The sequence below is a fragment of the Cherax quadricarinatus genome, chromosome 14 (genome assembly GCF_038502225.1).
Source record: "Cherax quadricarinatus isolate ZL_2023a chromosome 14, ASM3850222v1, whole genome shotgun sequence".
NCBI lineage: Eukaryota > Metazoa > Arthropoda > Malacostraca > Decapoda > Parastacidae > Cherax > Cherax quadricarinatus.
In genome coordinates this window covers 25,888,717-25,913,608 of record NC_091305.1, presented here as the reverse complement: position 1 = coordinate 25,913,608, position 24,892 = coordinate 25,888,717, and the positions used below count along the sequence as shown (strand labels likewise).

The 24,892-nt window shown below is 43.9% G+C and overlaps 1 protein-coding gene across 6 annotated transcripts in view; it reads right to left on the bottom strand.

Annotated features, from left to right (window-relative positions):
• The window catches only part of Ten-a (tenascin accessory), a 1,550,399-nt gene that overhangs the window by 44,005 nt on the left and 1,481,502 nt on the right, over positions 1-24,892 (bottom strand). For all 6 annotated transcript variants that reach the window (XM_070084924.1, XM_070084928.1, XM_070084925.1 and 3 more), the window contains 4 exons: positions 23,659-23,808; positions 23,089-23,289; positions 20,495-20,636; positions 19,749-19,955 (listed from right to left, as the gene is read on the bottom strand). In XM_070084924.1, coding sequence (XP_069941025.1) covers positions 19,749-19,955; positions 20,495-20,636; positions 23,089-23,289; positions 23,659-23,808 — 700 coding nt within the window. The remainder of the gene's footprint in view (positions 1-19,748; positions 19,956-20,494; positions 20,637-23,088; positions 23,290-23,658; positions 23,809-24,892) is intronic.

Below are 24,892 nucleotides of genomic sequence, written 5' to 3'. Positions count from 1 at the left end.
GAGAGAGAGAGAGAGAGAGAGAGAGAGAGAGAGAGAGAGAGAGAGAGAGAGAGAGAGAGAGAGAGAGAGAGAGAAAGTGAGAGACAAGAGACATGAGAAAAAATAACAGTGGTTTAAGTAACATTACCACGCCAATTTCTTTCTCTTATATTTTTTTCATGTATCTATGCCGTGTTTCCAGACACTTTATATTCGCGTTTAAGAAAGTTTACATCCAGACTGCGTTACTCTTCATTCCTCCAGACTGAGGTTCACCCTCCACGACTCCGCCGACCACGGCGCCGACTTACGCACCTCTCTTTGAACTCTTCAGCAGTCGGCCTCGGAAACAGAGCCTGGGAAGCGAAACCAATCATTGATTCGAACCTGAAGTTTTCTCCCCCTATACAAGGCGACATTACGTTTACCTGGCAAACTTCCACGCGGTTCTTTATCGAAGTTATTCTTTGAAATCTAAAGAATTTGCATTCTTGGGGGATTTTAAGAGCAGTTTTATGCATATACAACTGAAAAATATAAAGACTTCATTAGATGAACTTTCATTACGAAACTGTTGTTGATTTTTCTGATAATAAATTTATCTTAAAGAAATGTTAACGATACCATTGCTGATATTAATTTCCATTATTTTTTTTCCTAAGACAGATTAATAGGAAGGTTGAGAAGAAAAGGTACAGATTGTGGAAGAAACTGATATTGTGACAACGTTTCGCACTGTGTACAGCTTAATCAAGTTATTTCTCTGTAGTGTGTCAACACAGGACACTTCCATAGCGTGAATGGTATGATATACCTGTACATTTCGGAAACTAGAAGGCTAATGCCTGGACCAGGATTCGAAAAGAAATTGAGAGCGAGAGAGAGAGAGAGAGAGAGAGAGAGAGAGAGAGAGAGAGAGAGAGAGAGGGAGGGAGGGAGAGATATACTATAGGTTTCTTTAGTGTGTTCTCGCTACCACACTTCAGAATTCACCCGGCATTATTAATGATCTGACAGACGTATCCAGCATCATCAGATTCCTCCATCACTTACAATTACTCTAGTCTCTGCCAGCCATGCAACATCACCCAGTGATCATAACAGTCACACCACCCAGCATCACCCAGTGATCATCACAGCCACCACACCACATAACATCACCCAGTGATCATCACAGCCACACTAACCAGCATCACCCAGGGATCATCACAGACACACCACCCAGCATCACCCAGTGATCATCAAAGTCACACCATCCAGCATCAATCAGTGATCATCACAGCCACATTACCCAGCATCACCCATTGATCATCACAGCCACACCACATAACATCACCCAGTGATCATCACAGCCACACTAACCAGCATCACCCAGTGATCATCACAGCCACGCCACATAGCATCACCCAGTGATCATCACAGCCACACCACATAGCATCACCCAGTGATCATCACAGTCACATCACCCAGCATCACTCAGTGATCATCACAGCCACACCATCCAGCATCACCCAGTGATCATCACAGCCACACCACATAGCATCACCCAGTGATCATCACAGTCACATCACCCAGCATCACTCAGTGATCATCACAGCCACACCATCCAGCATCACCCAGTGATCATCACAGCCACATCACCCAGCATCCCACAGTGATCATCACAGTCACATCACCCAGCATCACTCAGTGATCATCACAGCCACACCATCCAGCATCACCCAGTGATCATCACATCCACACTACCCAGCATCACCCAGCGATCATCACAGTCACACCACCCAGCATCACCCAGTGATCATCACAGCCACATCACCCAGCATCCCACAGTGATCATCACAGTCACACCACCCAGGATCCCGCAGCGATCATTACAGCCACACCACCCAGCATCCCACAGTGATCATCACAGTCACACCACCCAGCATCTCACAGTGATCATCAGAGCCACACCATCCAACATCCCACAGTGATCATCACAGTCACACCACCCAGCATCCCACAATGATCATCACAGTCACACCACCCAGCATCCCACAGTGATCATGACAGCCACACTACCCAGCATTCCACAGTGATCATCAGAGTCACACCACCCAGCATTCCACAGTGATCATCACAGTCACACCACCCAGCATCCCACAATGATCATCACATTCACACCACCCAGCATCCCACAGTGATCATGACAGCCACACTACCCAGCATTCCACAGTGATCATCAGAGCCACACCACCCAGCATTCCACAGTGATCATCACAGTCACACCACCCAGCATCCCACAGTGATCATCAGAGCCACACCACCCAGCATCCCACAGTAATCATCAGAGCCACACCACATAGCATCACCCAGTGATCATCACAGTCACATCACCCAGCATCACTCAGTGATCATCACAGCCACGCCATCCAGCATCACCCAGTGATCATCACAGCCACACCACATAGCATCACCCAGTGATCATCACAGTCACATCACCCAGCATCACTCAGTGATCATCACAGCCACACCATCCAGCATCACCCAGTGATCATCACAGCCACATCACCCAGCATCCCACAGTGATCATCACAGTCACATCACCCAGCATCACTCAGTGATCATCACAGCCACACCATCCAGCATCACCCAGTGATCATCACATCCACACTACCCAGCATCACCCAGCGATCATCACAGTCACACCACCCAGCATCACCCAGTGATCATCACAGCCACATCACCCAGCATCCCACAGTGATCATCACAGTCACACCACCCAGCATCTCACAGTGATCATCACAGCCACACCATCCAACATCCCACAGTGATCATCACAGTCACACCACACAGCATCCCACAATGATCATCACAGTCACACCACCCAGCATCCCACAGTGATCATGACAGCCACACTACCCAGCATTCCACAGTGATCATCAGAGCCACACCACCCAGCATTCCACAGTGATCATCACAGTCACACCACCCAGCATCCCACAATGATCATCACAGTCACACCACCCAGCATCCCACAGTGATCATGACAGCCACACTACCCAGCATTCCACAGTGATCATCAGAGCCACACCACCCAGCATTCCACAGTGATCATCACAGTCACACCACCCAGCATCCCACAGTGATCATCAGAGCCACACCACCCAGCATCCCACAGTAATCATCAGAGCCACACCACCCAGCATCCCACAGTGATCATCACAGCCACACCGTCCAGCATCCCACTATCACCACCCCCCTGCCGTCCATTTCTTGCCTCTGGCCACACACACACACACTTCAATAATATTGCTCTTTCGAGGACCTTCCCCTGGAGTGGGCGCAAGAGGGCGTCTGACACAACTACACCAGATGTCGACGATGGGTCTTGGAGCGAGGTAAGAGGTCCTCAACGGAACGACCTTGTAAACGACTCGTGTAGTCGTTTTTTTTAGTGACCTGATTGTGCAAAGCTGGTCGCTCGTGGAGTGATTTAATAGGAGATAAAATTGAAAGTAACAACATCGTCAGTAGAACAACTGACAGCAAAGCTTCAGAAGACGTTTCCGGCCATCCTGGATCACTGTAAAATCGTGAAAAGCCGGTAGACATATCAGGAGACAGGTCAGGAGACAAGTCACGAGTCAGCAAAGGTCAAACCAAGTCACGCGTTCTGAAGATCTGAACATTTAATAATATACTGTACAAGGTAGGCGTAGAAAGAAACAAAAAATTAAAGTTAAATTCATATTTACACCGTAACGCTAAATGTTCTAATTTTCGAAATACGTATAAATCCAACATTAAAAATCCGTGAAAACATAGACGCTACATTTACTAAAATTGACAATAAAAATGGATTTAAATCGTTTCGAGAATGACTTACATGTAAGCAACTCAAGTCACCTGCAACTGGCGTCAGGTTAAGTGATCGTGGTGCGTAAATGAGCAACGAGTCAGAGGTGATTCTAGTCTGTGACATTAATTTGTCAACATCAGTGTGAGGGGAGGACAGGAGAAACTTCTACCAACTCTGGACGAAAGTTGGCATCCATGAACCTGTCATGTTATTGAGATGTGTCAGCTGGTGGATGCGTCGCACACTCTCATGTGAAGACTATAGACTCTGATTTTGTTTTGCTACGAGTGACGTTTCAAAAAAAAAAATATCCTAGTGCAAATTCCCTAAATTATAATTAAAAATATATATATATTATCACTGGTTGGTGATTTGAGTTCAGTTCATCGCCAAATTATTATAAAACTCACATAAGAGACCATATGTTAAGCTGCAGGAGAAAAAACCAGGTTTTAAAAGCTTTATTCCAGCTTCGTCGACATCGGCTTTTGTTAGTATTTTCATTCCAACTGATTTATAAAAAACTCTCGACTCAGTCCGACAGAAACTATTGACAAACACCACACACCTAATTCTTGGAAAAAGTTTAGGACAAAAAGTATTTGAAAGTTTTCCTGTGTGACTGCAAAGTCAAAAATCAAGAGTATGAAAGAAAAGCTAAATGGTGGAGCAAAAAAATAATAGCTGCCAAGCGTAAAAAAAAAGAGCTAGTATCCCACCTCAACGTTTTTTTTTTTTTTTTAGAGACTAGGCCTATCAACAATATACGACCTTTTTCTACAACATTTTTCCTAATACCTCCTGGATCAGGGAAAATGTCTGTCACACAAATGACTGTCACACAGATAACTATCACGCACATATTTGTTTGCTGGTGAAATCGTAATAAACACGATTGCAAACAAATCACGGAAAAAGTGGGATTCGAACCCGTGGTAGGTGGGTCCTGAAACTCAGAGTCAGCTAACCACTCGAGTGATTAGCTCACTGACCTGTGAGTCTTGGGATACACTTGCCCTGGGTGTATGCCCCACCTGGTCTGTGATTTATATGTTTGCTGCTAAATGAACAGAAGCTGCAGGTAGGAGACGACTTATCCACAGATCTAGTCTGTCCCTTTATTGAACTTGGCTCACTCACTCAGGTCCAGTGTCTGGTACGTTGTTCATTCAGTTCCAGTGTCTGGTACAGTGGTCACACAGGTCCAGTGTCTGGTACATTGCTCACTCACTCAGGTCCAGTGCCTGTTCCAGTGGTCACACAGGTCCAGTGTCTGGTCCAGTGTCTGGTACAGTGGTCATATAGATGCGATGTTTGTGGTCACTCATTTTAGAGTAAATTAATGGATCTAGCTGGGCCGACTTTGCTGGTTTTAAGTATTTCCGCTTCCGTCGTCAGTGAAGTCTTGGGGCAGCGCACTAAAAACGTCGTTAAATTGGCCATGACGACGAGTGGCCACCAGTGGGTCTATCCACCCGCCGGATAAATGGTATCCGCCATATTTCTGCTTAATGGTCTTTATGATTTAGGAAAAAAAGGTAATGTGATTTTAAAAAAGTCAAATTTGGTTTATTTACCGAGTGTTATCATATTTCTAGTATTTATTATTATTATTATTATTATTATTATTATTATTATTATTATTATTTCAGCATATTCTGAAAATATTTATCAGTTAATTTCTTACATAAAGAAAATTAAATGATACGAACTTGAACCAAGTTCAACTACTTTTTTTTTTGTTTACACAAGGGTTTTAAAAGGCTAAGATTAAAATTTCCTACTTACATTTACAAGCTTCGAGCTATTTCCTGCCTCAGCTTATTTGAAAACCTTCCCTTGCCTCGCCCTTATTCAGTAGTTATTGTTATGAAACATACAATTAGAAAACAGGGGAAAGAGAGGAATTTTGTTAGGCCAACTGTGTTTATATCATCAATGTTGTTATGCAGTAAGAACATGTTCCAGACTGGAGACTTTCTATGAATGAATATCATCATCAGAAGTGATATTCCTGAGAAGGATGCACCTAGAGTGCAGTTGTTGTTTGGTGTCCGACTTGTTGTGCAGAAGATGTTTTCTCGGTGCCCAGGCGTGGTACCTTGATAATATTGGCCCTGTACACAATACTAAGGCCACTCACATTTCTCAGGAACAGTGTGGATCCAGGCCGGGTCCAGGCGGGTCCAGGCGAAAGAAAAACAGCATTGCAAGGTTCTTTATTCTCTCCAAAAGATGTAGATGAAACGGATGTGGGGAGGTAATCGAAGAGAAAGATACATATTGAAGGTGCCAGAGTACTCTGCCTCGTAAAGAGTTTTGAAACCTCTGCTGTCGAGATAAACCTTAGTGCTATTACCATCTTGGCTCCTTGCAAGATTTGCCACACGATTCTTCAAATATAATTTGAAAGCATATTTCACTCCTGAAATATCCATTTCCTACCCAGGCTTTAACACTCTTCCATTATTTTTTACCGCAGCTCCAGTATTAACATCATTCATCATGCTGTATAGTGATCATCATTTGCGTTTTCTCGGAAGCAAATGTAACCTGCCATACCTCTCCTCAGGTTCATATACCTGTGAGCTGGTGATTGATGCGCCTGAGAGCAGCAAGCATTTCCTCTCTTCCATAAGTAAATGTCAGAGTACAGCCATCTGTATAGGCATGAGATTATGGGATGAGGTGAAGGCCATTGAGGAAGACATTCCATAATAATAGATCAAGCACAATTCCCTCCCATCCTCTCTCTGCCTCTCTCTCTCTGCCTCTCTCTCTCGCTCGCTCTCTCTCCCATTTTTTCCTACCTGATTTCCTCTTGCATAATCTTCTTACTCCACCTTTCCTCTCCCCGCAATTCCTCTTCACGATTGAGAGACGAACATCGTACCGCTATTTCTAAGACAGCGTTGAACTAGCAACTTCAGCTTGAGAACTAGTGATCAATGATCATTCCTTTGACACCCCCCCACACCCACACAAACAAACACACACACAAACACACACATCTTATATAAAATCCCTAAATAATTAGTCTGCCCCGTGGAGGACCTAGTGAACTCCACCAGGGCAAGAGATCTGTGGAATTAAATCTGTATTCCGAAATGTCTCGGTAGGCCTAGCTAAGCATAAGAGGCTGTCTTTCCTTTCCTTTCTAGCACGAAGCAGTCACAGAGTTTCGAACCTTTGCAGACGGACCTGGCGTCGGGTAAGAAGTAAAGGCGTTACTTGTACCAGACCTTGAAATGAGAAGGTGTAAGATAACAGCAGTTAGGTAAAACATTTTTGAATCCGTGTATACTAGTTACAAGCTAGACATGTGTATACAAACAAATATACGAAATGAAACAGAGAGCGATAGGCATCCAGGCAGATGGAAGACAGGCAGTCTATTAGCGTAGGGGCCAGTCAGGCATTCATTCAATCATCAGTCAGTCAGTCAGCGAACCAGCCAGCCAACCAGTCAGCGAACCAGCCAGTCAGCCAACCAGCCAACCAGTCAGTCAGCCAACTAATTAGTCAGCTAACTAGTCAGTCAGCTAGTCAGTGCACCAACCAGCCAGCCAGCCCGGCCGCCCATGATTTAGTGTTTATCAAACTCCTCGATAATGAGGGAGGGAACATCGGGCAGCAGACAGCCCGATACTTGCCGATTACCACTGCCTCAATTTCCGGTCGGGAGACCCGATTTAGAGGATGCCTCAAGCGATACCGGCATGGGGGAGAGGCGAGAGGAGGGATAGTTGAGAGGAGAAGAGAAGGAAGGAGAAAAAAGAGGAGAGACAAAAAAGAAGAGATTTGTATTAGGGAGATGGGAGGGATAAGATGAGATGAAATGAAAAAAAGGGAAGGAACTGGGAAATTTAAACGTTAAACGTAAGAAATAAGACAAAACACAGGCTCAGAAAAACGTCAAGGAGGAGGAGGAAGGAGCGGTGGATAAAGGAGGAAAATGTACGACCAACTAATACTCGAATGAATCAAAGAACTGATGGGGTTCGAACCTGTGGCCTATCTTAGAGTGTGGATCATGATTAATAAACTCAAATCCGATAAAGTGAGAAAGTGTAGCAGTTTGTAATGAGTTTTATCCTAGAGGTAAGGGGAAGGAACTATGAGGAAGGACTGTAGGAGAGACTATGGTTATAATTATAACCTTAATTTTTAAAGGGCTGGATGGGTAAGCCAGGGAAAGGCTTCATTCAGATGACCAAAAGCTCTAGTGGCGGGTCATCATCTGACAAAGACCCGCGTCAGGAAACACTTGTCCTGTTTCTTACCTAACCTATCCAAGACTAAAGGAACTGAACCTGAAGACATTAGAGGATAGAAGAACCAAGACACCATAACGACATACAGAAAGTTCAGAGATCTTGATAGAGTGGACAACGATAGTGTGTTCGACAAGACAAAAATAGGTGGTTAGGTAAGACACATATGCAACAGTTAGGTATCTTTATTTCGAAACGTTTCGCCTACACAGTAGGCTTCTTCAGTCGAGTACAGAAAAGTTGATAGAAGCAGAAGATACTTGAAGACGATGTAATCAGTCCATCACCCTTAAAGTTTTGAGGTGGTCAGTCCCTCAGTCTGGAGAAGAGCATATGAATCACAGGGATGTTAGGAAGTATTTCTTGAGTCTCATGGTCGTCAGGACGTGGAATGACCTGAACGACGAAACATAGTTTGAATAGGTATACTAGTGCTTACGAGGCAAGGAGGGAGTAATTCCAAAATAATTCCGGCAAACAAGTTGAGAAGCAGAGCCGGGAGCGGCGACTCAACCTCTGCAACCACAAACAAGTGAGTACAGATAGGTAAGTACACCCACCCACCACACATACATCTACTTCACCATCCATCCAACCTCGCTAAAAATTTAAGTCTGGGGAAGCCATAAACAGGACGCCGTAACCCGCGATTGCCGGCCTCATAAAACGCGTTGTAAAGGTGGCTTATGAACTGAAATTGTTCCCAGGGGACAGATAAAATGGCGGGGAGGGCTCGTCCTCTGCTACAATTATTATAATGCTTTTGTTATAGGCGCCGCCAAGGCTCTGTTTCAATTTTAGGAGAGCAAAGATGGTGGGTGTTATGAGGTTGAACTCTGTCTTGTGGTGAGTGGGAAGGGAAGGTGCGGGAGAGACGTGGTGAGGGTGGGTGAGGAATGGGAAGAAGAGATGGGAAGTGTATTGACATGTGTAATGTACGAAGACTTTTCCAGAGGCTGGATGGATGGATGCAAGAACAAGTGGCTACTGGAGCTCAACTGAAATAAGTGCAAAGTCAAGTAAATTAGGGGAAGAGAGAGAGAGAGAGAAAGAGAGAGAGAGAGAGAGAGAGAGAGAGAGAGAGAGAGAGAGAGAGAGAGAGAGAGAGAGAGAGAGAGAGAGAGAGAGAGAGAGAAATGTCCTTAGATGGGGTACAGGTTGAGAAATGAGAAGCGATGAATATCGGTCAAGGAGAAATCTCATGGAGTAAACATCACATCAAAGGCACAGCTAGAAGCATACATGACATCACCACCATAAATGAGGTGAGATAATCTAGGAACTGTCTTCAGTGTATGGTCAACCATGGAGTAACCAGCACCAACATGGAACCCACACCTGGTCAAATACATTTAGATGCTTAACGATCTGCGCAGAGATTAGTTCCGGAGCTGAGGTGACTAAGCAATTATGAAAGACTAAAGAATCATAACCTGGTAACCTCAGAAGGGAGACCATGGGAGACATAATTATGATATACACGATTCTTTAAATGTTTGAGGGGGCAGGTTGGTACAGACTGGAAAGCGAGTTAAATTAGGCATACATGGAAGTTAAAACACAAATGAGGCACAGGGATGATAGGTAACATTTTTTACAACATAGGGGTGGTAAATGAAGCAGCTAAGGAAATGGTGGAGGAAAATTCCAGACACAGTTTCAAGAGTGGGTACGAGAACGCCCAGTGAGCCAGGAAAGAGTAATGATGGCAACTGTAGGCGGTGACGGGAGCTAAAAGTTGACTCACACGAACACAACTGGGAGAGTACAACCAGTAACCACGTACACAAATACACACACACACACACACAAGCTTTATCTACCCTCTATGTCCTCTCCTATGCACCACCCATTTCCCACTCCCCGTAGTCCTGGCACAACCTTCCCTATTTCCTGTAATGTTTACACCTGCACCCTACCTAGCCATCTTCTTTTGCCCTGGCACCTTCCTTATCAATTACTGATGAACCTGGCAGCCTCCTTATCAATTACTGATGGACATGACAGCCTCCTTATCCATTACTAATAATTTTGGTTCGATCCCTATCCAATACATGCGTCCCTGGCACTTCTTATTCCTTACGTTCCTGGCTCCTTGCTTATGAATTACTAATGAAACTCGTGTCTTAGCTTTCAACTCCACCTCTTCCTAGCAGCTGGTGTGAGATATCTTCCAGTAGCTGTTATTTGATGGGCTAGAGCAGGGTTCCAGCAACTGACTTTTGATGTGATCCAGCAGGGTTCCAACAACTGAATTTTGATGGGTTCCAGAATAATTCTAATAACCGGCTTTTAGAGAAATTTTCCAGCATTTTTTTCCAGCAACTGATTTTTCAGGGGCTCCGGGGAGTTCCAGCAACTGACGTTTGAAGAGTTCAATAGGGTTCACGCAATTGGTCTTTAAAGCGCACCAACAGCAGCGCTTGCACTGTGTTCGGGGGAAGCTTTCCTTCACAGCTCAAGTTGCTTCCAGAAGGAATATCCAGCTGAATTTCCGCAACAGAGTTGCTCAGGTATTCCAGTCTATGAGCAGATCATCAAGTAACTTAGGAAAAGTTCCAACAGACTTCTAGCAGTCCAGTTCTAGTTTCAAGTGATATCCAGTAGGGTTCCAACAACGTCCTTCTGAGATCCCATAATTCTTGCTGGAATCCTCAGGAAATTTTCAATATTGTTTCCTTCTGGACGCTTCAGGGATTGGTGGGGGATTTCCAGCAGATAACTTCTGGGAGGGTTTCAGTACTTCTTCATCGTGCAGCTTGTGAGGCTTCCAGCAAGAGAATTCTTGTCCTTTCCAGCACCACAGGCTGTGGACTCCCCGTCTCCTGCATCGTCACCCGCAGCTTCCAGATAACGTTCCTGCCAATTTCCGGTCACAAACTGTTTCCGATCTGCCTTGGGAACCGGATACCGAGGGGGAGGGGGATGAAGGAGAAGTGGAATAGAGAGGTGGGATGAAGGAAAGGCGAGGATGAGGAGGGATGGAAGGGGGTAAACAAGGGGATGGGGGCTTTGTGGAGAGGGTAGGATTTGTAGATTATGAGGGAGAGGTATAGAGGCAGATGATGCAAAGAAGAGCTGATGACAAGAGCTGAGTCAGGTTGAAGAGTGTTGCGGCTCTGGACCGTGTGTGTACTCGCTGGATTGTACTTAAGTGGGTCGTCTCCCAGCTCCTGGCCCCACCTCTTATTTTACAATTAATCTTTTTTAATATTATTTCTTTTTCCTTGCAATAGTTGAAACTTCCGCTTACATTTCAAATTTTTACTGCACATAGGCTGAAAAAAAAGTTTTTTGTAACATGCCAGACGCATTTTTCTTGAGTTTTAATTTTCCATTTATGTTCTTTTGTTTTTGTCTTATGAAAATAAAGAAATATTTCCTGACATCTGTCTTTAACACGTGTGTATGTGTGTGAGTGTATGTGTATGTGTGTGTGTATGTGTGTGTGTGTATGTGTGAGTGTGTGTGTGTGTGTATATGTGTGTGTGTGTGTGTGTGTGTGTGTGTGTGTGTGTGTGTGTGTGAGTGTGTGTGTGTGTGTGAGTGTGTGTGTGTGTGAGTGTGTGTGTGTGTGAGTGTGTGTGTGTGTGTGTGTGTGTGTGTGTGCGAGTGTGTGTGTATATGTGTGTGTGTGTGTGTTTGTGTGTGTGTTTGTGTGTGTGTGTGTGTGTGTGTGTGTGTGTGTGTGTGTGTGCGTGTGTGTGTGTGTGTGTACTCACCTATTTGTACTCACCTATTTGTGGTTGCAGGGGTCGAGTCATAGCTCTTGGCCCCGCCTCTTCGCTGATTGCTACTAGGTCCTCTCTCTCCCTGCCCCATGAGCTTTATCATACCTCGCCTTGAAACTATGTATGGTTCCCGCCTCCACTACGTCACTTTCTAGGCTATTCCACGTCCTGACTACTCTATGACTGAAGAAATACTTCCTAACATCCCTTTGATTCATCTGACTCTTCAACTTCCAATTGTGACCTCTTGTGTCTGTGTCCCTTCTCTGGAACATCCCGTCTTTGTCCACCTTGTCTATTCCGCGCAGTATTTTATATGTCGTTATCATGTCTCCCCTGACCCTCCTGTCCTCCAGTGTCGTCAGGCCGATTTCCCTCAACCTTTCTTCGTAGGACAATCCCCGTAGCTCTGGGACTAGTCTTGTTGCAAACCTTTGCACTTTCTCTAATTTCTTGACGTGCTTGACTAGGTGTGGATTCCAAACTGGTGCTGCATACTCCAGTATGAGCCTGACGTAAATGGTATACAGAGTCTTAAACGAATCCTTACTGAGGTATCGGAACGCTATCCGTAGGTTTGCCAGGCGCCCGTATGCTGCAGCAGTTATCTGATTGATGTGCGCCTCAGGAGATATGCTCGGTGTTATACTCACCCCCAGATCTTTTTCCTTGAGTGAGGTTTGTAGACTTTGGCCATCTAAACTATACTGTTTCTGCGGTCTTCTTTGCCCTTCCCCAATCTTCATGACTTTGCATTTGGCAGGGTTAAACTCAAGGAGCCAGTTGCTGAACCAGGCTTGTAGCCTGTCCAGGTCTCTTTGTAGTATTGCCTGATCCTCATCCGATTTGATTCTTCTCATTAATTTCACATCATCTGCAAACAAGGACACTTCTGAGTCTATCCCTTTCGTTATGTCGTTCACATATTCCAAGAACAGCACAGGTCCTAGGACTGACCCCTGTGGAACCCAGCTTGTCACAGGCGCCCACTCTGACACCTCGTCACGTACCATGACTCGTTGTTGCCTCCCTGTCAGGTATTCTCTGATCCATTGCAGTGCCTTTCTTGTTATGTGTGCCTGATCCTCTAGCTTTTGCAGTAACCTCTTGTGAGGAACTGTGTCGAAGGCCTTCTTGCAGTCCAAAAAAATGCAGTCGATCCACTCCTCTCTCTCTTGTCTTACTTCTGTCACCTTGTCATAAAACTCTAGTAGGTTTGTGACACAGGATTTTCCTTCCCTGAAACCGTGCTGGTTGTCAATTATACACTTGTTTCTTTCCAGGTGCTCCACCACTCTCCTCCTGATGACCTTCTCCATGACCTTGCATACTATACACGTTAGTGATACAGGTCTGTAGTTTAGTGCCTCATGTCTGTCTCCCTTTTTAAAAATTGGGACTACATTTGCCATCTTCCATACCTCGGGGAGTTGCCCAGTTTCAAGTGATGTGTTGAAGATCTTTGTTAATGGTACACACAAGTTCGCATAGCAGCTTCTTCACCTCCTCCTTGGTTATGTGTACCTCATCCAGCACTTGCTGGTGTACCCCCCTGTTCTGATTTCTTGGAGCCCTACTGGTTTTCACTGTAAATACTTCTTTAAATCTCGTGTTGAGCTCCTGACATACCTCCTAGTCGTTTCTTGTGAATTCCCCATCACCCTTCCTCAGTCTGATTACCTGGTCCTTGACTGTTGTTTTCCTCCTGATGTGGCTGTACAACAGCTTCGGGTCAGTCTTGACTTTCGATGCTATGTCATTTTCGTATTGTCGCTGAGCCTCCCTTCTTATCCGTGCATATTCGATTCTGGCTCTTCGGCTAATCTCTTTATTTTCCTGAGTTCTCTGTCTTCTGTACCTTTTCCATTCTCTAGTACACCTAGTTTTTGCCTCCCTACACCTTTGGGTGAACCAAGGACTAGTTCTGTTCTTCCCATTATTTCTGTTTCCATTGGGAACAAACCTCTCCTCTGCCTCCTTGCATTTTGTTGCCACATAGTCCATCATTTCTTGCACTGGTTTTCTTGTCAGATCCGTCTCCCACTGAATGTCTTGAAGGAAGTTCCTCATGCCTGAGTAGTTTCCCCCTTTTGTAATTTGTTTTTTTCCACCCTATTCCTGCTACTCTCTCCACTTGGAGCTCAACTATGTAGTCGAAGCACAGAACCACATGATCACTAGCTCCCAGTGTGTGTGTGAGTGTGTGTGTGTGTGTGTGTGTGTGTGTGTGTGTGTGTGTGTGTGTGTGTGTGTGTGTGTGTGTGTGTGTGTGTGCTCACCTATTTGTGGTTGCAGGGGTCGAGTCCTAGCTCCTGGCCCCGCCTCTTCACTGGTTGCTACTGGGTCCTCTCTCTTCCTGCTCCATGAGCTTTATCAAACCTTGTCTTAAAACTATGTATGGTTCCCGCCTCCACTACGTCACTTTCTAGACTATTCCACGGCCTGACAACTCTATGACTGAAGAAATACTTCCTAACATCCCTTTGACTCATCTGAGTCTTCAACTTCCAATTGTGACCTCTTGTTTCTGTGTCCCCTCCCTGGAACATCCTGTCTTTGTCCACCTTGTCTATTCCGCGCAGTATTTTATATGTCGTTATCATGTCTCCCCTTATCGTAGGGGTTCTTAAATGGAGATATCGAGGGTTGAAGGTAGACACACTGGTTGGATGGTAACGATATATTGTCAGACTGTGATGATGGGAAATGGAGCCCAGCCTCTGCCTGTCCTAGCCTGGATGTCTAACGCCGACTGAGGCCGAGGCAGAGGTACGAACGTACACATGCGCATCCCGTGACGTCACACAAAGTCACAGGCCTAAAAGGGATCTCCTATCTAAAGTACATGGATGATACTGATATGCTATACAACACAGGGATCAGCAACTATGCTGACAGCTCGGACGACATACACTACTATCTTATAGGCTGAACAGGCAGGTGGTTCTGGACTGATTCTATACAATAACAAATTCATATATAACTTAGAATTAATGGATGGTATCATAATGGATGTTAACAAAATGAATTTTACGTAATGGGTGTTAACGTAATCACTTTTAACGTAATGCATTACAAACTGTAAGAACAAATCATTGTACAATATGGATGGAATTGATCGATTGATCTGTATTCATGCACTCTACGGATTCTGAGGAAGAATAAATATATATATACAAGGTGAAATTAACAGCAAAAACATTTGGTGTGCACTCAGATCATTACTGTCAAATTCTCAGAATACGGAGGGAACGTGAATACAAAAAAAATTTTTTTTTTTTTGAAAAACTAATCAGTTAATAACAAACAGTTGACAATTTCCTTCATCTCGGACATCTAGTTATACAGACTATGTACATTTAAACCCAATTCTGCGAGGGTGAGGTTTACATATGCAGAATGGTTATCATCTCTGGGAGGATCGAATTCCTCTGCAATGGCTAACACATGCCTTGACTGAGGGAGACTTGAACGAGTATCTACAAAAGATACTTGTGGGTTTCTCATTACTTGTCGAGTACGCAAGGAGTAACGACATTCAGGTTGGTTATGTAACTGAGTATTTGAGGTAGAGGGTACAGAGTCAAGAGGATTTTCAGCATCTGTTACATTAGTCTGGGTAGCAATATCATCAACATCGCATACTAATTTCATATGATCTAAATGCGATTCTTTGTACTTACCAGTACTAATTTCTCTAACCTTATACTTATTGCCAGAGATATGTTCTACAACTCGATAAGGTCCGACAAACTTTTGATCGAGCTTAGGCATTGCGGATGTTTTGTTGAAATTTGTCAGCATTACTCTCGAACCTACTTTGACTTTTGATGGCTTAGCACGGCTATTAGTTACTCTAGTAAATTCTGCTGTTGATTTGTGAAGTGTTTCACGGATTCTTCTAAAAACACTTTGAGCCATGCTGGTACGAGTTGCTACGAAATCATCAGGGTTGTAATTAGGTTTCGGAGTAGAATATAACAACTCATAGGGTAAACGCTTGTCTACACCATACAATGCATAATGTGGAGTATCACCTATGGAAGCATTGTAAGCAGAATTTATGGCACATTGAACATCTGGTATGACTTCATCCCAAGTTTCACTATTGGGGTTGATAGTGGCTCTCAAAACATCAAGTACTTTCTTATTGGTTCGTTCGGCCTGGTCATGGACCGGGCCGCGGGGGCGTTGATCCCCGGAATAACCTCCAGGTAACCTCCAGGTAACCCATTGCTGGCAGGATGATGAAGAACAATGGTGGATTTAGAGATCTTGTATAAAGTACACAAATTTTCAAGAATCTCATTACAGAATTCACCTCCTTTATCTGTTACTAAGGACTTAGGGGTGGTATGCCTGCAGATAATGCGTTCTTTAAACGCTTTAGCTACTGTCTCTGCAGTCTTATCTGCAATAGGAACTCACAATATCTGGTGAAATGGTCTACCATAACACACAAATGTTTGTTGCCTTGGAGGGAACATTTAAAATTGGTTAACAAGTCAAGGGCAACTCTTTCCCACGGTTCGCTAGTGGTTGGGTACACTTGGATTGGATTAGGACCATTGATATTCCCTTTATGTTGCATACAGACACTACATTTCTTAACATACTCGGAAATGTCAGTTGCCATACGTGGCCAAAAGTATTTCATTCTGGCTTGTTTCACAGAACGATCCATACCAGGGTGTGCAACACCTGGTGCATCATGAACTAGCTGTAGAGCTACGTTCACTAGTGACTGTGGAATTACTAACTGGTAAACTCTTCTGCTTGGAGTACCCAACTCGGCTGTTCGATACAGTAATTCTTGGCTTATTACAAAGTCACTAATGGGTGCTGGTGGCTTCACAGTAAGAATAAGATCTTCCTGGAGGAATCAGCAACTATGCTGACACCCTTACCCTCCTCTCCTCCAGTGTCGTCAGGCCGATTTCCTTTATCCTTTCTTCATAAGACATTATCCTTAGCTCTGGAACTAACCTTCTCGCAAACCTTTGCACTTTCAATAAATTTCTTGACTTGCTTGATCAAGTGCGGCTTCCAAACAGGTGCTGCATACTCCAGTATGGGCCTGACGTACACGGTGTACAGTGTCTTGAACGATTCTTTACTAAGGTATCGGAACGCTGTTCTCAGGTTTGCCAGGCGCCCATATGCTGCAGCAGTTATCTGCTCGGTGTTATACTCACCCCAAGATCTTTGTCTTTGAGCGAGGTTTGCAGTCTTTGGCCACCTAGCCTATACTCCGTCTGCGGTCTTCTTTGCCCTTCCCCGATCTTCATGGCTTTGCATTTGGCGAGTTTAAATTCGAGAAGCCAGTTGCTGGACCAGGTGTCCAGTCTGTCCAGGTCTCTTTAAAGTCCTGCCTGTGTGTGTGTGTGTGTGTGTGTGTGTGTGTGTGTGTATGTGTGTGTGTGTATGTGTGTGTATGTGTGTATGTGTATGTGTGTGTGTGTATGTGTGTGTATGTGTGTGTGTGTATGTGTGTGTGTGTATGTGTGTGTATGTGTGTGTATGTGTGTGTATGTGTGTGTGTGTGTGTGTGTGTGTGTGTGTGTCCTGGGTAATGAGCACCAGCTCCTTCTCTTCCTCCTCCTTCCTTTCCAAATAAATATTACTCTAGCATTAAAACAAGTGTTTATCGGCGTCTCCGTGACCTATTTGAGTGTTCCATTTCCAAATGTGTCTCAGATGTCAGAGTAAATAGTTTGCCCTTGTTCACACCCTCTGTGTCCTGGAGGATATTGTATGTCGTGATCAAATGTCCCTTGTGATTTTTTTTCTTGTCTGGTCACGAGAGCTATTTCGTTCAATCTTCGCAGCTTCTGTTTTCTCAGCTCCGAGATCAGCTGATTTATGGTGACACTACAAATATCGGCTGATTTACGGTGCCATTATAAACACAGATCAGCTGATTCATTGTGACACCATAAACGAAGATCAGCTAATATATAATAGCATAAAATAATATGAATCCCGTTGGCATAAACACGAGTTAGTGGTTGTTTTTACTGTAAAAAGCAACTGAAGCATCCTCCATCACTAGCTTTATTAATAACTAAGTTAGCTACGCTGGGTAAAATGAACACGTGTCAATGGTCGATAATAACCTACATGGAGACAGAAACACAGGAGATTGAGTGGTCTGTATATTTCAACCTCCTTCTGAAGACGATCCCAGAAGGGGGTCGAAATATGCAGCAAATATGAGCAATATATATATATATATATATTTTTTTTTTTTATTATCACACCGGCCGATTCCCACCAAGGCAGGGTGGCCCGAAAAAGAAAAACTTTCACCATCATTCACTCCATCACTGTCTTGCCAGAAGGGTGCTTTACACTACAGTTTTTAAACTGCAACATTACCACCCCTCCTTCAGAGTGCAGGCACTGTACTTCCCATCTCCAGGACTCAAGTCCGGCCTGCCGGTTTCCCTGAATCCCTTCATAAATGTTACTTTGCTCACACTCCAACAGCACGTCAAGTATTAAAAACCATTTGTCTCCATTCACTCCTATCAAACACGCTCACGCATGCCTGCTGGAAGTCCAAGCCCCTCGCACACAAAACCTCCTTTACCCCCTCCCTCCAACCCTTCCTAGGCCGACCCCTACCCCGCCTTCCTTCCACTACAGACTGATACACTCTTGAAGTCATTCTGTTTCGCTCCATTCTCTCTACATGTCCGAACCACCTCAACAACCCTTCCTCAGCCCTCTGGACAACAGTTTTGGTAATCCCGCACCTCCTCCTAACTTCCAAACTACGAATTCTCTGCATTATATTCACACCACACATTGCCCTCAGACATGACATCTCCACTGCCTCCAGCCTTCTCCTCGCTGCAACATTCATCACCCACGCTTCACACCCATATAAGAGCGTTGGTAAAACTATACTCTCATACATTCCCCTCTTTGCCTCCAAGGACAAAGTTCTTTGTCTCCACAGACTCCTAAGTGCACCACTCACTCTTTTTCCCTCATCAATTCTATGATTCACCTCATCTTTCATAGACCCATCCGCTGACACGTCCACTCCCAAATATCTGAATACGTTCACCTCCTCCATACTCTCTCCCTCCAATCTGATATTCAATCTTTCATCACCTAATCTTTTTGTTATCCTCATAACCTTACTCTTTCCTGTATTCACCTTTAATTTTCTTCTTTTGCACACCCTACCAAATTCATCCACCAATCTCTGCAACTTCTCTTCAGAATCTCCCAAGAGCACAGTGTCATCGGCAAAGAGCAGCTGTGACAACTCCCACTTTGTGTGTGATTCTTTATCTTTTAACTCCACGCCTCTTGCCAAGACCCTCGCATTTACTTCTCTTACAACCCCATCTATAAATATATTAAACAACCACGGTGACATCACACATCCTTGTCTAAGGCCTACTTTTACTGGGAAAAAATTTCCCTCTTTCCTACATACTCTAACTTGAGCCTCACTATCCTCGTAAAAACTCTTCACTGCTTTCAGTAACCTACCTCCTACACCATACACTTGCAACATCTGCCACATATATAATATATATATATATATAATATATATATATATAATATATATATATATATATATATATATAATATATATATATATTTATATATATAATATATATATATAAATATATATATATATATATATATATATATATATATATATATATATATATATATATATATATATATATATATATATATATATATATATATATACACTGTAAATTTATCTGATATATTTTCACATAAAAGAAATAAAACATATTGCTATATTACGAGCAATATAAAAGGTCTATTGAGGGCTATAAAATGTTCCAGAAAGCTTAATAAAAGAGGGAGATAAAAGTTAAATAGATCATATAAAAAAAGAGGGACACTAAAGAAGTAATGTAATAAAGTTACCTTGCGTGAAGACTGCTCTGGTGTTGCTGGTCATGGTCAGCACATGGGCGTTGTGCTGGCCTTGGCTGCCTCCCACGCCCACACTGAGGCTCCTGTGAGCGCCCTCTCCGCCCATCCACGAGTCCACACCCACCCGTGTGCCCGTGGGAGCCACCACTGTCACCAGGCGACCTGTTTCATCGTATTCGTAGACGTACGTCAGGCGACCTGGCGACGAGTCCAGGTAGTGTGTGTTAGATACTGATGGCTTTCCTCTCTCTCTCTCTCTCTCTCTCTTCACACATATCAATCAATCAATCAAGTTTATTCTCTATAAAGATTACAATGCGGGGTTTACAGATTTTGGATATTGTGTGGTTTACATGTTATAAAATACTAATTACAGAGGGGGCCACTAGGACACCTAGCATGGCTAGGCATTTCGGGCAGACTTAGATTAATTCTTAACTCTAAATTAATACTTATTACGGAGTAAGTTGGTATTAAGGCTAAGTGACTACAATATAATTTGTGAGTTTAGCAATGTAAATGCTTTTGTTTTGGCACAATACACAGGTTCTATATTGTAGTATCACAGGCAAACTTATGACTAGTTAGGATTCATTATTTTATGATTAAGATTCGTATTTCCGTGATTATAGTCAAGTGGGTGAGTGTATGTGTGAACAGGTGGTTTGTATGTAGACAATACACATACACATTATATGTATGTGTGTGTGTGTGTGTGTGTGTGTGTGAGTACTCACCTGGAGAGGTGGAGGCGACGAGGAGGCCGGTGTCGTCATCATAAGTGAAGTCATACACTCGTCCAGGTCTCTCAGAGAACTTGGTCATCAGTCCCAGGCGACTGATCCTCACCGCGAACTTCTCGCCCATAGTGTTCTCGATCTGCGGGAGCAGCCAGAGGGTGAAGTGAGGGCGTAACAAGGGTGTAATGAGAGAGTGAAGTAAGGATGTAATGAGAGGGTGAAGTGAGACGGCAGAATTACGAAGGGGATTCTGACAAGTTCCCAGGCCCCAGAATAGGTCCCCAGGCCTCGAAAAGCCCCCCAGGCTCCCAAAAAGGTCCCAAGGCTCCTGGTAATGGATTTCTGGTTGAAGAAGTGATGAGAGTGTGTAATAAGAGTATAGCCAAGACGTAATCAGTGTTATATGTATTAGTAGGTCGAAGTATGGAAATATTTGCGATTGCTCTCTCTTTCTCTTTCCTTCATTTCCTGTAACTAGCAAAAAGGAGGCGGCAGGAACTAGTTAAGCTATGCCTGGACTGGTAAAAATATGCCTGGAAGTAGAAAATAATCTGCCTGGAACTTGTGATGAATCTGCCCGGAACTTACAAGGCGACAAAACACGGGAAGTTGGAAAAGGTCGTCTGTATGATGCTCGGGAGAATATCGTGTCAAAAAGGTTTTAATATTGAAATGATACCGAAAATAGTTTTCACATCTCTGTCAAACATACAATAACCTGGATTCAGCCGACACACACATTTAAAATATAGCTGACAGATGCTTGATACATATGACACTTTTCATTACTGACACACACACACACACACACACACACACACACACACACACACACACACACACACACACACACACACACACACACACAAACACACACACACACAAACACACACACATGCACACACACACACACATACACACACACACATACATACACGTTCCCATTTTCAAAAAAGGAGACAGAAAAGAGGCACTAAACTATAGACCTGTGTCATTGACGTGTATAGTATGCAAAATTATGGAGAAGATTATCAGGAGGAGAGTGGTGGAGCACCTGGAACGGAACAGGAGTATAAATGCCAACCAGCACGGATTCACGGAAGGCAAATCCTGTGTCACAAACCTTCTGGAGTTTTATGATAAAATAACAGAAGTAAGACAAGAGAGAGAGGGGTGGGTTGATTGCATCTTCTTGGACTGCAAGAAGGCCTTTGACACAGTTCCTCACAAGAGATTAGTGCAGAAGCTAGAGCATCAGGCGCATATAACAGGAAGGGCACTGCAATGGATCAGAGAATACCTGACAGGGAGGCAACAACGAGTCATGGTACGTAATGATGTATCACAGTGGGCACCTGTGACGAGCGGGGTCCCACAGGGGTCGGTCCTAGGACCAGTGCTATTTTTGGTATATGTGAACGACATGACGGAAGGGTTAGACTCAGAAGTGTCCCTGTTTGCAGATGATGTGAAGTTAATGAGGAGAATTAAATCTGATGAGGACCAGGCAGGACTTCAAAGAGACCTGGACAGACTGGACACCTGGTCCAGCAAATGGCTTCTCGAATTTAATCCTGCCAAATGCAAAGTCATGAAGATAGGGGAAGGGCACAGAAGACCACAGACAGAGTATAGGCTAGGTGGCCAAAGACTGCAAACCTCACTCAAGGAGAAAGATCTTGGGGTGAGTATAACACCGAGCATGTCTCCGGAAGCACACATCAATCAGATAACTGCTGCAGCATATGGGCGCCTGGCAAACCTGAGAACAGCATTCCGACACCTTAGTAAGGAATCATTCAAGACACTGTACACCGTGTATGTCAGGCCCATACTGGAGTATGCAGCACCTGTTTGGAACCCGCACTTGATAAAGCACGTCAAGAAACTAGAGAAAGTACAAAGGTTTGCAACAAGGTTAGTTCCAGAGCTAAGGGGAATGTCCTATGAAGAAAGATTAAGGGAAATCGGCCTGACGACACTGGAGGACAGGAGGGTCAGGGGAGACATGATAACGACATATAAAATACTGCGTGGAATAGACAAGGTGGACAAGGACAGGATGTTCCAGGGAGGGGACACAGAAACAAGAGGCCACAATTGGAAGTTGAAGACACAAATGAGTCAGAGAGATAGTAGGAAGTATTTCTTCAGTCATAGAGTTGTAAGGCAGTGGAATAGCCTAGAAAATGACGTAGTGGAGGCAGGAACCATACACAGTTTTAAGACGAGGTTTGATAAAGCTCATGGAGCGGGGAGAGAGAGGGTCTAGTAGCAACCGGTGAAGAGGCGGGGCCAGGAGCTAGGACTCGACCCCTGCAACCACAAATAGGTGAGTACAAATAGGTGAGTACACTCACACACAGTCACTGCATAAAAGTGAGCCTCTTGGCATATCTGCAAGACTACTGGCGCACTTGCTACTAATCCATGCATTACCACACATACAAATACATATACACATCTCATCATATCCTACTTAAAATAAATACATCCTATTGCACCACCAGCTATAATAGCACACTGAGGTGATCAGCACACCACCACTAACCTAACAACACTGCTGACTTGACCAACTCACCACCACTGACCTGACTAACAGCCGAGTTATAGTCCCTGAGGAACATGACCTTGTTGCCAGAGGAGTCGGTGACCTTGGAGAGCCTGCCGAAGGAAGTGTTCTTCGAGTAGAGGAAAGAATAGAGGGTCCTGCCCGTCACCAGGTCGCGAGTTTCCACGTGGTGTCCGTGCCGATTGAACACGTACAGCTCGTTCGTACGGGGATATGCCACCTGTAGGGAAGCGGAGTCTTTACGTATTAGAACATGCCTAGATTACGTGATGCTTCATCTAGATTACAAGGTGCTGTTTACGTCTAGATCACATGATTTTTGTTTACATCTAGATTATGTAGTGTTCGACAATTTCTAGATCACACTATGTTTATATTTGTCTTGGATGATTTTTGTTTGCAAATGGACCACTTGGCTCCTCTCAACTATTAACCTTGTTCGTCCTATCCCTGGGATCTTGTCAACACCCATCCTCATCTCTGTGACCTTACTGTACTCTCTCCTCTTCCCGTGTGACATTGCCCAATCTCAGTCGTTGTCTCTAGGCATAAAACTGGTTTTTTCCCTCCTCGATTCTGTTAACCTCACCTGAAAGTCGCCGTTCTGGTCGTCGGGAGGGAGGTAATGGAAGAAGCTGAGGAGTTTCAGGGCCTTCTGATCAGCAACGTGGATGACGCTATCAGGTGACACGGTGATGGCCGACACTGACCCCAGCACCGTCGTTGTGGACAGAGGGATCTGTATGATGGAGAGTGAACAAGGGTGTGAAGTGAAATTTACCATCGCACCAATCCAGCAGGATACCAAACACTACAGTGAGAAGAAACAAATGTCTTAAACGAAAATGGATGTGAAGATGAAAGCTATTTTGTTCATAGATGAAAATGAAAAAAAAAATAAGGATGAATACACAAAGGGTGTACAACCAGGTACACAGCCACATGCACACATATAGCACAATCTGTTCTGCAATCTTCTCAGTAGAAGAAATGTCACGTCCTACGATACTGGTGAATTTGTTCTCCTGGGTGATATACATAAATTGCTGGAAGAATCAGTGAAGACAAACTTCATATACATGTTAGTGAGTCTTTTAAGGAGCATAAAACAAAGATGACATTAGATCAAATGCCAGACTGAGTGTGAAGGAAAAAATTTATGCTGCTGTACATATTTCTGAGTGAGGGTATGTATGACTGCGTGTGGGTCGTGAGGAAGCGTGAAGCAATTGTTCTGGGAACAGTGCTGTATAACCCTTGTGGGTTTAGCTCTTAGTTTTGATTATAATAATAATAATAATAATAATAATAATAATAATAATAATAATAATAATAATAATAATAATAATATTCTCAGGGAAGAGGGTAGGTGATGTGTGGTACTGACCAACGATTATAAATATTCGTGAGTATGTATTATTATTTTTGTTGTTATTAGTGGTGGTGTGTCTGTTATTTTTATCGATGTTATCTGCTTGATTTGTAACGTAAGACTATTTCAGTCGCCGGTCTTTTAAAGCTTTCAACTTACTGAGTGAGTGAATTACTTGTCCTGTTAGTAACCACTGTGTGCGCGTCTCTCTCACAGTTCGTGCATTTTGACTGGGTAAGAGGAACTACTCGGGATCACATGAACTATACGACTGTTTAAAAAAGTCGTGGACCTGTCTACACAACCCTTTACCAATATTTGTGGAAAGGTTACCACACATGTGTGAGTCTGAGTCATTCTGTGGGATATTTCTGTATTCATTCTTTACCTCCAAGACTCCCACGAGCCTGGTTCATTGCTTCATATCACGGTTCACTCTGGCCTGCGTGTT